Source organism: Panthera uncia, assembly GCF_023721935.1.
Source record: "Panthera uncia isolate 11264 chromosome A3 unlocalized genomic scaffold, Puncia_PCG_1.0 HiC_scaffold_11, whole genome shotgun sequence".
Taxonomy (NCBI): domain Eukaryota; kingdom Metazoa; phylum Chordata; class Mammalia; order Carnivora; family Felidae; genus Panthera; species Panthera uncia.
In genome coordinates, this window is record NW_026057578.1 from 80,711,985 (window position 1) to 80,726,561 (window position 14,577).

Sequence of the window (14,577 nt, forward strand, 5' to 3'; positions counted from 1 at the left end):
GGGGCGAACAGAGGCACTGGCGCTGGGAAGAAAAAACAAGCAGGGGTAATGTTTCATCAACTTTTTTGCCGGTGCCCAGGTGCAAAAACCTTTGACCATCACATGTATTTCAACTTTTCATCTAAGGGCTCATCTCTTCTCTCGCAGAATGGGGAGCTAAAAGAGGCCGTCTTCTGTCTCTACTCCCTGCCCTTTTGTCCCTGAAACACAACACGTGGAAGCCAGACCTCAGGACCCCTACCTGCCATCTGCAAGCGAGCCACACAGGGACAGCATTTGGCAAGCTCAAGTACTGCAACCTACTGCACGGGAGCAGACCAAAGCTAGCGATCTGTTCTGTCCTGATGGTTCACCATCTACACGGACCATGTTTACCTGAACTGACTGTTTCCACCATCTTTTTCCTGTCTCTCCAAGGTTCCACAACTTGAGGGCAGCAATTGTCATGAATATTTAACATAGCGCCCCAAACAGGACTGAAACCAAGGCCAGATGACATCTGCTCACGGACATATCCCAAACCACCAACTAGCTGTGTGACCCCAGGATACTCATTCGACCTCTCCAGACTGCAATTTACGTGTAAAAGAAGATAGCTGAGATGGTATTTTCTTAAGATCCTCTCCAGTTCTATAATTTAATGGTCTAATTGCAACCATTTCACTCTGTTGAGAAAGGGCAATGTATCCTCCACTTTCACCAGGGCAATTTTAACAGATCAGTGCTGTGTTTCTGCAGAAGTAACAATACTAAAAACAAAAACAAAAAAACTCGCTTGGGTTATTCCCAAGTTGTAGACTTGATCTACAAAGTAAGTTGGTTAATTTTGTTCTCAATTTCACAGCCCACTTGACCTTCCTCCAATAAACATAACGACACCCTCCTTGGAACAAAGCTTTCTGCAGCAATGCCTCTGCATTTAATTAAGGCCAGAGAGAAAAGTCCTGCCCAGGTATGGTAGAGCAACAATTATTAGCAGCCTCTTTGACTCCGGCCTAGTCTGCACCCTCTAACTAGTTTGACTAATTTGAATTTACCAACCTACCACTTCATCATCTCTTTGCTTCAAAACCTTAAACAGCTTTGTCCTACCTAAAGAACAAATGTTCAAATAACCACTTCGTTAGCTTGGCACTCAATAGCCTCCCAAAGTTAGCCTCAGCGAAGTCAACCAGCTCTTTCTCTGAGCTCCCCCAGCATAAACCTAAAAGAGGAGTTTCCTGCCTATGGAAGAAACCTTTGGACAAGAGATGCTTCCTCCCTATATGGCTTGACCTGTGCCTCCCCACAAAATACCACCACCATCCTTACCTGAGTCCTGTAAAATTCAAGTCCCTTCCTGTTAAAAGTGAACTCTTCCCTGACTGGTGCAGCCAAAAGTACTTACATTCTGCCTGGTATTTTTCTGTTTTAAAAAAGAATATTATGCCAACAAACACATGAAACGATGCTCAACATCACTCATCACCAGGCAAGTCAAAATCACAGTAAGATATGGCCTCACACCTGTCAGAATGGCTAGTTTCAAAAAGACAAGAAATAACAAATGTTGACGAGGATGCGGAAAAAAGAACACTTGTGCTGTTGGTAGGAATGTAAACTGGTGCAACCATTGTGGCAAACAGTATAGGGGCTCCTCAAAAATTAGAAATTGAAATACCATACAATCTAGTAATTCCACTACTGGGTATTTACCCAAAGAAAACAAAACTCTAATTCCAAAAGATATATACACCCCTACATTCATTGCAGTATTATTAAAATTGCTAAGCTAGGGAAGCAACTCAAGTGTCCATCAATAGATGAATGGATAAAGGTGTGGCACGTGCATATGCACTCACAGCAGGAGATATTCCTCAGCCATAAAAAGGAGCTGTGGCCATTTGCAACACCCTGGTTAGACCTCAGGGTATTATGCTAAGTGAAATAAGTCAGAGAAAGACAAATACCAAAGATTTCACTCGTATGTAGAATCTAAAAAACAAAATAAACAAAGCAGAAATAGACCCATAAATACAGGGAACAAACCAGTGGTTACGGGAGGGGAGGGGGATGGGCAAATGGGTGAAGCGGAGGGAGAGGTACAGGCTTCCAGTTAAGGAATGAGTAAATAAATCACAGGGTGAAAGGTACAGCATAGGGAATACGGTCAATGGTAGTGTAATGGCATCGTATGGTGACAGATGGTAGCTGCCCTTTGGTGAGCACAGCGTAAGGTATAGAGTTGTTGAATCCCTATGCTGTATCCCTGAAACGAATGTGACATTGTGCATCAGCTATGCTTCAACAAAACAAAAAAGAATATTATGCTTACAAATAAATACGAATACGTTTTTTTAACATTAACTCTCCCTGCAGTATCTGGAACTAGAAGAGTCCTTCAATATTGTCATGTTATACAAACCCTTTATTTTAGAGATGAGAAAGCAGAGTCCAGAGAAGATCGACAACTCAGGTCGCATAGGAGGTTAATGGCAAAGAAGGAATGGGAACCTAAGTTTCTGGACTCCCAGAGCTTTATGCATACGGTAACACAGTACCCATCTTCTTTGCTGCTCGGTATCCATCTGAGATCTGCACAGCACAGGTTGGATAATGCTGACTGTGGGAACAAAAAGGGGCAAGAACTGGAAGAGAATCAGAAGACCCCACATCATGCCAAGGCTCTAGGGGAGATGTCCTGACTCATTTCCAACTTGTCCTCGTCCAACTAAACTTGGCCCCTACCTTCCTCAGACCTTCCAACCAATCTACCCTGGAGTGGGAACAAACCCTCTCACGTATGAGTCCTCTACAGAATGACCACACTTACATTCTTACATCCAGAATGAGGGCCACAAGGATTCCCAATTTTCTAAGCATAAAGACTCACAGGGAGAAAATTCAAGGACCAGCTCCCCTCCCCAGGGATTACAGTTGTATTTGTTAGTATCTGTGAGTTGAGAAAAATATTCAACAAACATTCACCGTGAATTGTGTTGTATTTTGATGAGGCTGTGTTTTATTATTCTATAAATGCAGCTATGTACACTGAAAGAGAGGAACAGATAAAAATGGGTGACATTATATATTTGGATCACAGACACCTAGAGTGCTTATGGGTTCTCAGCCACTCGTTTGGGAACTGCTGGGTGGTGGCATCAGATCAGGACTTCAGATGGGGTGTCTAAATGCTGGAGGAAGGGGAAGATCTTTAGTCTCCTATGTCCCTCCTGTCTACGAAAAATATGACAGGCTAAGGAAGATACAACGAGAAGATCTACAGTCCGCTCCTTTCAGATTTCCCACTGCATCTGCCTCCGTGTTGCAGTTATTACCATCATCAGTGCTGGGGTTTCTAGTACTTCTGTTTTGGGGGAACAAAGGGTCTCTCACCTCCATCCTCTGGCCTATTCTTGGCTCTCCTAGCAATGTTGCCTCAAAGTGGATTCACATTCCAGTCTCTTCCCCATCTCTCACCAGGAATCATCTCTAAAGAGTAAGCACTGACAAGTGATGGATAATTTGCATTTTAACCCTATTCAAATTTGGGTAAATGGTTTAATATGCATGCTAATATTCCATCATTATTCCAATTAAGGAAACTATTATGTTAAAGTGTTTAATCAGGAGAATTAAGGACAACTCCAGACACCTAAAATTAACCTCTAATAGTCTTGACATTCATTTCATTTAGGTGCAATTTGCCAAGCTCTAAGCAACTCCCTGCTTAAAACTTCTGCCTAGGCACGTGGGTATTCCTGATAAGACCTAAAAGCAATTCATTTCCTAACTAGATTGCTGTCTAAAAGAATAAACTAAAAGGGCTGCAATTTAAATACAATCAAATCCCCAAGCAGTCACATTCCAGAAGACTTAAATACCAGCATCTGGATCCCTAGGAACAACAATGCTATTCGCATCAGAAACAACACAACCACTTCCTCTTTCTCTGACCTTCTCTGTTTAATTACTTCCTGTGATTTCTTCTAGGGCTGAGCGCGCCCTGGAGCAGCAGGCTTTCCATACAAGACGGATTTGTCCTGGAAGGTGCCACATGCCAGCTGACCCCAGACATTACATACAACGTGTTAAGGGCTCCGTATTTCTTTTAAGTGACGGATCTGTTTGGCCTCCTGGCATTCACCAAGAACTTTTTTTAAGCCGTAAGAAAAAAATTCTTCCAGTACAAGCCCATCTGAAATCAAGCTGGATCTTAAAGCCGGAAACCCTGCCAGGGATGGGGAAGTGGCTGCTTGATAATCTCTCTGTGAATAAGCAGCACCATCTTGTCCAATGAGCTTCTTCAACGAATGCCAAGTATGTGAAGTCGCCTTTGAAGACACAAACCTGGCAGCTGTGAGCTTATTATCATCACAAGCACAGATAGGCCCTTGCTACTCATAAAGTGGGGTCCATGGAGCAAGAGCACCATCAGCATGTGGAAGTCCATTAAAAATGCAGAATCTGAGGCCTTACTAAATCAGATGCCTCATCTTGCAAGATTCCCAATGCAAGTTCATGTTTGGTCCTCCTCTCAAAATAACGAGGCTAAACCACAGGTTCAGGAGAACACTGTGCATGGTTATCCATTCTGCTCATAGGGACTTCCAAGGATAAGGTGGCTAGTTGTCTTTCCCAAAGAGGTACCTATAGTTTCCCTTTTTGTTTATTTGCTTATTTATTTATTTTGAGAATGAGAGTGAGAGAAAGAGAGAGAGACAAATGAGCAGGGAAGGGGCAGAGAGAGAGAGGGAGACAGAGAATCCCAAGCAAGCAGGCTCTGCACTGACAGCGTGGGGCTTGAACTCACAAACCATGAAACCATGACCTGAGCCGAAATGAAGAGTCAGGCGCTTAACTGACTGAGCCACCCAGGTGCCTCCACCCTTTATATCAGTACAGAAAAGGCCACCTCTGTGGGCCCTGCTTCCGTCTTCAGAGCTGAAAAGGAATGCAAGAAAGAAATGTCACCTCAGTTTTGAGGTGTGTTTTCGGGATCCAACGTGAGTTCTAATTTCAACTGCTCGACAGGAATATAAATCAAGCTGTACACACAATTTTTTTTATACAAGAAAACTAAAGCTCTATGAAGGGATACTCTACAAAAGTGGGACCTGAAGTCAAAGGACCTGGACTAAAAATAACAAATTCTGCTGTGTCCTCAGACAAGTTACTTAACCTCTCTGAATCTTTCCCTTGCCTGTCAGACATATTCCGTCCACGTGTGAGTGCACGTGTTGTGTACACAAAGCGCACACACACCCTAAAAATAACTTGAAGGATCTGTTAGGGGGGTTCTGGGAAAGGTATGTGGCTCCTTTAATGATCTGGATAACAAGGTCCTCCCACCCCAAATTTGGGATCCCAATGCCTGCAGCTCTAGGAGGAACCCTGCAGAAGCAGGGGAAGGAAAGAGAAAACAACTCTGGCAGTCAATCATCAAGATGATGCTGTCCTCACACCCCTAAGGCATATGAAAGTGCCCAGCACTCTAGAACGTAAGTTCCCTAAGGACAGAGACTCTCCCTGAGTCACAGCTCTGGTACCGTCTGGAAGACCGGGTGCCTGGTGCATTAGGTGCAGTAAGTGAATGGCGCTCAACAGCCGGGTCACTCCCTCTCCTCAAGCCTCACCACCCTGGTTATTTTACCCAATGAGATAATTTGTACACTGCTTTGCAATTAGAGTCCAAGGATCTTCCACAGTCAAGTTCTTTAGGTTCAAAGTCTACCACACTCAAAACGGATACCTGTAATCTGGTGTCCCTGAATCCCCTTGGCATAAATGGATGGTAAGGGCCTTAAAGCTGGTTTAAAAACAGCAGACTCCGGATCTGAAACCCGTTTAAACACAGATTAATAAGAAGGCAACCATTAGGCCTTCAGGGCCAAAAGTAACACTGAGCCAGTGAATACTACTCTGGCAGAGCAGACCTGCTTTGGAATTTTGAGCCTAAGAAAAAGCACAGATTTGATTTAACCTATTAAGTGAAGGAGAAAGATTTAATTACTACATTAAAACTATATTCACACTTACACAGCTTTAAAAGATCTGTAAAAATGAGTAAAATTATTGGGATGCTGATGATTAAATGAAACCTCTGCTCTAGCATTCACTTCATTTCTTTGCTGAAAATATAAAACATAAACACCAACATGGCATGCAAGTAGACAAAACAAGTCATAAGCCAACTTACTCCTAAAAGAACCTTCAGCCCCCACCCCCATCCCATCCGAAGACTACTGACTCTTAGAAACAATCTGAATGACATTGGTGATGGATTTCTAGACCACAGACAGGGATGGCAAAAAAGCCAAGGATGCTCCTATAGGTAAGTGCACTGACAGTAAGAGAGGAAGCAAGCTACTACAAAACAGGAAATAGCCAGCTAGGATCACTGAGTAAAAAAGGCCAGTAGTCAGCTGGGCCTCACTGATATTACAGCACCAAAACCAAAGTGCTACTCTAGAAGGACCTACCAGCACAGCACTGGAAAGCCAAATAAAAAGCAGAACATGACTTCTAGAGTCTAATTCTCCTAGCAACTCCCTTGAGCAGGTCACTTCAGCTCTCACAGGCATAAAGTGAGAATCTTGTCTCTTGCCGCAAAAACGTGAAGGTAAAATATTGTTAATGGATATCCTCTACCTTGTAAATTCTGAAAATAAAGGATACCTTGCTATATGATGTGAGACACTAGAGGTGAGGAAGTCCCACTGAATTCCCAATTCATTAGGCACTGTGCTAAAATGCTTTACCTTCACAATTTCATTTCCACTTTTTAACAGCCTATGAATAAGACAGTAGAGTGAGCTTCATTTACATTAACCCAGGGCTCCTGGCTTAAAGCACTGGCCAGGAGCCTTCAGTCAGTAGAAGGCAGAGGCAGGGCGTGAGCCCCAAAGCTGTATTTCTTCCACCCCTCCTGGAAGTTTTGAAAAGGCAATCTCAAAGTCTTTTTAGATGTAGGTACAGTAAGAATACTACTTTATATTTTGATATAAGGTAAAATTATGTTTCAATTAATGAGTATTTGCCTTAACCAATTAATAAACGTTTGCAGAAAGCCTACTAAGGGCTCTGCACTCTGCAAGGTTATGGGCCTAAGGGTGAATAAGCTCTTATTCCCACACCTAGAAGGGCAGATGAGCCAACCTTCTTTGTGCATTCTCAGGGCGGGAGGCAAATACAAAGTAAGTAGTGCTTATCTGAAAAAATCAATACTGGAAGCCAGAGCCAAAGCAACGCCAAGGAGAAAAAGAAATAAGAGAAATAAGTAATGAAAAGACAAAGATGTCATTACCAGATGAACTAGGAAAGACAATTAAAAAACTTAAACTGATAATTAAATTTAAGCACTTAGGAATGGACCAAAGGGAATATATCTAAAAATGAAAACAACCAGATTTGAAAAATCATCATTTCAGTACACACAGGAGCCAAAGCCATACATTTTAGAAGCTGCCCTTGTTCTAATCTCCAGCTCTAAAATGCTAGGATGAAGTCAAGATCCATTTCTTCACCTCTGCACTCTACGTGAATGCAAAGGCAGAAATTTTGTTTTTACATAAATATTAAACTACCCTTTGAGAGTAGCATAAATAACATAAGCACAATTTGCTACCCTGTATGTGATATGCCACAGATGAACACACTGCTGACAAAGACAACCTGAGAAATTAGTTATACAACAGCTGCTACTTAATTTAGTGAACTCCTATCCTATGCCAGTTACTATCAAGTATTTTACTAAAATCCTGGCCTGACTTCCTTCCCATGACATGGGACACATGTCAAGCCATGGCAACAATTCTTCAAGCATCTTAGGGCAAGCACACAGAAAATGCATTTTGCTCCATAGGGCACTGTGTGCACTAGTATAAATAGTCCTTCTATTCCAGTGACTGAAAGCCCCAGGAAATGTCTTAAAAAAAAAAAATCATCAGTGTTCTGGCCTTAAATATTGATTAAAAAGAAACATTTACAAGAGTTTATCAATATGACTGCGTCTCAGAAAAACCAACAACAACAACAACACAAGAGCCCAATTTATTTAAAAACCAGCCAAAATAACCACACACGCCAAAACGTCCTGCTCTGCCTCTATTATCATCTTGTTCAGTTTCTGAGGATTTTGCTGTTAGATTGTGTAGTTGTGTTCAGTCCAGTAAAATAGGAAGTATGCCAACGTTGGTGTTCATCAGCACGGCCATCTCCAACTTCAAGTGTTAAGACTCCATCAGAACCCTGCAGCTACCGCAAATTGTTAATATTGTGATTTTCTGCAGAGATTTTCCTGCAGAAGCAGAGACACAGGCCCCGGCTTATTGCACTCAAAATCTTCCACATCCCAACTCCTCCAACAGTGACTGGAATCAAAATGGTTTTGAGTTATCAATCACAGACCACTACCACCAGATAGTTCTGCACCCAATTTCCACAAAATGAGCCAAAGGATACCTGTGAACATGGATTTTCTCAGAGGGGGCTTATACACACTGCAAGTTAACCAAATACAATGATTGTAATCGTTGCATTCTGCATTTGTTGGTAGGGACAAAGAATTTTAAAATAATTAAATCCATTTTTTTAAATTCAACAGACATTTACAAAGCAATGTGCCCAATAGTATTGAGCCAACAACTAGAAAACTAAGCAGTTGAGAGGTAATCCTGAATCCAAAAAGCTCATATTCTACTAAGAACCTAGAATCTAGCTACTAAGAACCCAACGCTAAATGGTGATAACTGCCATACGGTGTGGGGAAAAAATGCTCTAAAAAGTCCTCAGTTTTGACTCGAAGAGTGGAGGGTGAGGAAAGTCTAGGAGGACTTCATAAAAGGAATGGCCACAGAACTGGTGGGGGGGGGGGGGGGCGGAATGAACAGAATTTCACTTGTTGAAGGGAAGGAAGAAAGAAAATTTCAGAATAAAGAGCATGAGTAAGCAGACTGTTGAGGCAGAATAGTTTTGGTATTTCTATTGATTCACTTTGTATATGTTTTATTTGGCTAAAGGAAGTGGAAAGCAAAGGGGATCAAACATAGCTAGAAAAGAGGAAGCACTTGCTAAATCCCTGTGGAAACAAGCCTAGCAGATGGAGAGAAGCCCAAGCCCACCACCTAGAGAAAGATGGATGGCCTCAAAGTAGGCACTTAATTTTATACAATGATAATGTCCTGGCTTACAGGCTTGTTAAGGTCTTTCCAAGTTTTGTTTTGTTTTTTTTTTGTCTTGCTTTCAAGATCTTCTGATGAATGGACCAAGATTCCAATTCCACAGAGTCAACTCCATGTTTTTAACATTTAAGGATTCTGTTCATGTGGAGTAAAACATCCCTCTAAAAAAAAAAAAAAAAGTTTGTTTATTTATTTATTTATTTATTTATTTATTTATTTATTTAGAGAATATCCCAAGCAAGCTCAGCACTGTCAGCGTAGAGTCCAACTGCAGGCTTGATATCACAAACCTTGAGATCATGACCTGAGCCAAGATCAAGTCAGACGCTTAATGGACTGAGAGAAGCAGGCACCCTGAAACATCCCTTTTTTAAGGCTGATGCAAAGAAACTAGATCAATATTTGTCGTACCAGGTCTAATTTACACAACCGTTATTTCAATAAATGTACAGCTAATGTCCAGCAATAACCAACTCTGAATTCATACGATTATCTGAAGGTGTATCAAAGAATTTTCAAGCCCATGTTTACTTAAATTTACTTTTGAGAGACAGAGAGAGAGAGAGAGAGCGCGCAGAGGAAAGGAGCTGAGAGAGAGGGAGAGACCGAATCTTTTTTTTTTTATTTTAATATATGAAATTTATTGTCAAATTGGTCTCCATACAACACCCAGTGCTCATCCCAAAAGGTGCCCTCCTCAATACCCATCACCCACCCTCCCCTCCCTCCCACCCCCCATCAACCCTCAGTTTGAGAGACCGAATCTTAAGCAGGTTCCACATTCAGTGCAGAGCTTGAGGTAGGGCTCGATCCCAAAATTCTGGGATCATGACCTGAGCCAAAATCAAGAGTCAGACACTCAACCAAGTGAGCCACCCAGGCTCAGTATGTGAGCCTCAATTCACTTTAATTCCGTATGTGCCTTGTATCATTTTCAGGGAAGATAAGGGAAGTGGAAAAAATTACGGCATGACAGACTGTCACCAATACCAAAGAATTAGGGACAGACTGACAGAAACAGTGTGAGCTCGGAAGTCAGAATGACTAAGGCTGGCCACCCTGTCTTCTTTTCAGACAGTACCTCATGGTGGTTAAAAACAGTCCATTCTGAGCCAGGCTGCTAGAGTCACAATCCAGCTCCTTCACTTACTAATGATAATGACCTTGGACAAGTTACTCAACTTCTCCCGGCCTCAGTTTCCCCATCTATAAATGGGGATAGTAATGCCACATCTACTGGGGGGATTGCTGGGAAGAATAAATGAGTAAAGTACTATAAAAAAATGTTTGCTATCTTAGGCAAGCAACTTTATTTAAGCTTTCTCATCAGTTAAATGCAGTAGCTCCTTCATAGGGTTGTGTGAAAATTAATAAGCTGAGCCTGTAAGAAATCTATCTCAGGGCCCTGCAAAGAGCCAATACCAAACACCTGTTTTATGCCTGGTGCTGAACCGTAAGCTTTACATGGGCTATCTCATTTAATTTTCACAACTCCATGAGACTGGTAATATTTACTCTCATTTTATTCACTCAGATAAAACCAAGGTGATATGTAAGTAACTTGCCTTTGATCAGAAAGTGAGCAAATGGCTGAGCCTTGAGCCTTAAGTATAAATTAAATGCATTTAACTCAGGATCTTTAACTGGCACCTGGCTGAAATGGCAGTTGTAAAAGACATTTTTCAATTAGGCTGAATGTTAAAGACAACAGGGAATGATTCTTAGTTTTGTAAAGCGTGATAGTATTGAGGCTTCGGAAGAGCATCCTCATCTTTTGGAAAGCTAAAGTATCTAGACATAAGGTGTTCTGATGTCTAATTTCTTTGAAATGGTTCAGCAAAAATATTTAAGTTTTTTTTAAGGGGAGACCTTTCAATATTAGGAAAAACAGGACTAAGGACAAAGCTACAAGTCCATTCTCAGTGAGATATGTGTTTCAGAGAAGAGTTTATGAGAGGAACAAAATACCTAAAGAGCACCCATGTCTCCTGAGTTAAGCTTGCTTGAGAAGGGTTTCTTCATTTTGTCTATGAATTTCCAAACCATTCATGGCCATAATCAAATGCTTTAAAGATAGACAAAATGCACAGGATTTAAAAAATGTTTCCACTCTTATGTACAAAAGATCACTTTCAATAGTTTTTCGATGCTTTTTACTTTTGAATTATAAAAAAAAAAGTCTGTGGAATTATAAACCTTAACATGCATTTCTAGATGGAGTGGGATCAGAGAGTGGTCAGAGTATTTTCTATATGGAACCTATTTTTTAGGGCAATCGGCAAAAAGAGCAGACAAGCTTTCCTGAACTACCATATATTTACTAGCGGAGTTTTAAATCACATGGAAAGGAGCATTAGAAGACAAAACATTTATTATTTTTTAAAATTAGGCACAATTTTGCCACTTGCAAGATTCTTATTGTACTGTGATGCTAAATGTGACATTTATATATCTGTATCACTTAAGAAAAACCTCAAATATATATGGACTATCAAGAAAATCTATTTTACCTAAAGCATAAATATATCTCCCATAAGTCTCCAGTTTGAGGTCACCAATTCTCTTTATATGTTAACACTCCTCGTCTACTTCTAAGAGGTATCTGCGGGAACTCAAACATAAAGCCATTTGACGAGAAAATAAAAGATCAAAATTCATACAGGGGAGAGGTAAATAAATCTAGCAAAAACCTAGGCTACTATGACTACTGTAATCAAGCAATGATTTTAGCTTGGAGCTTCCAGACAGAACCCCACAACAACAAAAAAGCAATCACAGCAAAGCTCTGTAACCCAGAGAGATACCTTCTTCCAGGCATTAACATTTAAAAGGAATTTTTCAGATGGGTCATTACATAAGAACTTGAAGAATATAATGGACAGTGTCCACAAATGGCAGTTTATAGCCCATGAAGCCTGTTTTCTTACAGGCTTACATTTCATGTCTCAGGCCAAGGTCATTATATTAAAAGTAATCCCGGGAAGGCCACTTCTGCAGTGGGCTAAGGTACCACAGCTTTCTGCTTCTCTAACTGAAACCAGAACCTGTCCTCAAATACCCATTGTCTTAACTGGGCTTCTCACAGCAGTGGGGGCAGCCAGTTCCATGCTAAGCTGCTCTGAAAGCAGAAAATAGAGATAGTCATTTCTTGCTGGTGATTCCACCCAAAATCCTTTTGCTTTGGATATAAGATGGGGTAGGATGCAAAGCTGATATGCTCCGGTGAAAAGGGAGAATCCAGGCCAGTATTCCCAAGAGATGGAGCCAAGGAACCCAATGCAGGGCAAGTAGAACCAATCTCCAACAATAATCCCCAAGTCCAGAGGTTGCAAGGTAATGGTCCCTCCCTGCTACTACTGCTATTTGTGTGCAAAGACAAACGAAGACCCAGAAAAATACTTGTTCATTAGTCAAGTCCCAAAGGGAGGAAGGCCCAGCAGCATATTTCTTCCCCTCCATATTTCAGCCCTACAAGCACAACTTTTTTCATTTTACCGTTTCAAGAACAGTCTATGAAGACAAAGCAAAATACCTAAAATACAAACACCGGCATAGGTGGTGGGAGGGCAGCGACAGGCACACAAGGCGGGATGCTCTCTAGCTGCGGGTGTCTGGCAAACCAGGGGTTACTGCAAATATCTCTGGGGACCACAGGAAGGAAATTCCCTTTCCCAAACACCAACCCTCTCAACACCCCCTCCCGCCCAGCCTGGCAACAGCAGACACCAAAGGATAAAGGGACATTTAAAAAAAAAAAAAAAAAAAAGTGAAGTAGATTCTTAAGAGTAGAGCACAACATTCTGTCACCTGCTGCAAGAAAAGCCCTCCCCGTCATCCAACCCTGAGTCACTTCCCCTCTCTGCACTCTCAATGCTTGCAGGGGCAAAAGACCCCGGAGAGCAGCTACCCGAAGCCCCTATTTCCCCGAAGACAAGCTCTGGGCCTCCCCCCAGGGCGCGTCCTCACGGCTGCCAACAGTCTCTTTACGCCCAAAGCCAGCTCCACTGCTACCTTGGCTAATGGCAGCTCTGAATGAAAGGAGCCGAGGCAGTCTCCGGATTTATGAATGTGCAGGGGAGGAGGGGAAGGATATCATGTGACAATAAAGGAGAGCGTCTTATTCACAAAAAAAAAAAAAAAAAAAAAAGTGGCTGGTGGCGGGCACAGCCACTGAGCAGCGTCAACAGCCACCGTGCGGTGACCACTCGGACCCGAAACCGACGACCTCAGGCGCCGGGCCCAGGAGCCCGGCCTCCGCTTCTCCGGCGATTGGAAACGCCTTGGACGGGGGTGGGAGAAAGACAAACGCGATTTCGCGACCGCAAGGCTGCAGGGAGCCTCACCTTGGCCTGCGGCTGGGAAAAAAAGGCACCCATCCCGCGGAGGGCGGTGGGTCAGACCCGGAGCCCCTCCAGCGGAGTGTCCCGAGCATTGTTCCCCTCGGGCTCGCGGGCCGGGCACGAATGCCTGTGCACGCGCGCACACACACACGCACACACACACCCACACACGAACACACACACACACACACACACACACACACACGCCCGCAGCACGTTGTCCCGCACGCTCCCGCCCGCCCCCGCCGCACACGACTCGGATCCGCCCCCGAGCTGCCCGGACCCCGCGGGGCGCCTGTCCCGAGCCCACAAGCGTGTGCACACACGCTCACACGCGCCGCGGGACCCCTCGGGCGGCTCCGGCGCGATGACCCGCCGGGGGATCCGGGCTCACGCAGACCCCCGCGCAGTCCGCGCCCAGTCCTCTCCTCGCTCCGCCGTGTTTTTATGAATGAAAATGTGGTATGCAAATGAGAGCGATTCAAGAAAACGAAATGGCGGAGCCTGGGCCCCAGTGGGCTCCCTAAGGGACCCGGGAGGAAGGGGGCGAGCGGCGGCGCAGGAGTCACAAAGTCACCAAGTGAAAACCCACCGACCCCAGGAAGCCGGAGAGGGGGTGTCAGGTCTTGGGCTCCGGCGGCCAAAGATTTCGGGGGGGAGGGGGTGTTTGTGAGTCCCCGGAGAAGGAGCGGGGACCGCCCCGAGGTCACCCGCTCGCCCTTGGCCCCCGCCGCGGCCACCAGCCGGCCGACCCAAGGCGCACCCCCGCCGGCCCGCAGCAGTCTTTGCCCCCTCCTCACTTCAACAAGGGTAGAAATCTCGCATCCCGAAGCCCACAGGCCAGCGAGTCGCTGCACCCCATGCCAAGTTCACCCAACCAGCGTCCCCGCCTGCGTCCTCAGCCCCGGCCCCCACGCTGCCCCCGCGGGGCACCCTCTTCCCACCCCGCGGCCAAACTTACTCGTCCGGGTGTGTTTCTTCGGTCATTTTCCTGTTCACCTAGACGCCTGTCCCGCGGCGGGCAGCTTTGCTCCCTTCATCTTCCTGTCCGTTCACCCCCCTTCTTCACATCTCCG

At 44.0% G+C, this 14,577-nt stretch overlaps 1 protein-coding gene across 2 annotated transcripts in view; it reads right to left on the bottom strand.

Moving 5' to 3' along the window:
- Positions 1-14,577, bottom strand: part of SPRED2 (sprouty related EVH1 domain containing 2) — a 112,157-nt gene extending 97,580 nt beyond the window's left edge. Inside the window, exon 1 of one of the 2 annotated variants that reach the window (XM_049650324.1) lies at positions 14,463-14,577. In XM_049650324.1, coding sequence (XP_049506281.1) covers positions 14,463-14,488 — 26 coding nt within the window. In that variant the 5' untranslated portion in view covers positions 14,489-14,577. The remainder of the gene's footprint in view (positions 1-14,462) is intronic. The other variant, XM_049650323.1, reaches the window with a different exon arrangement.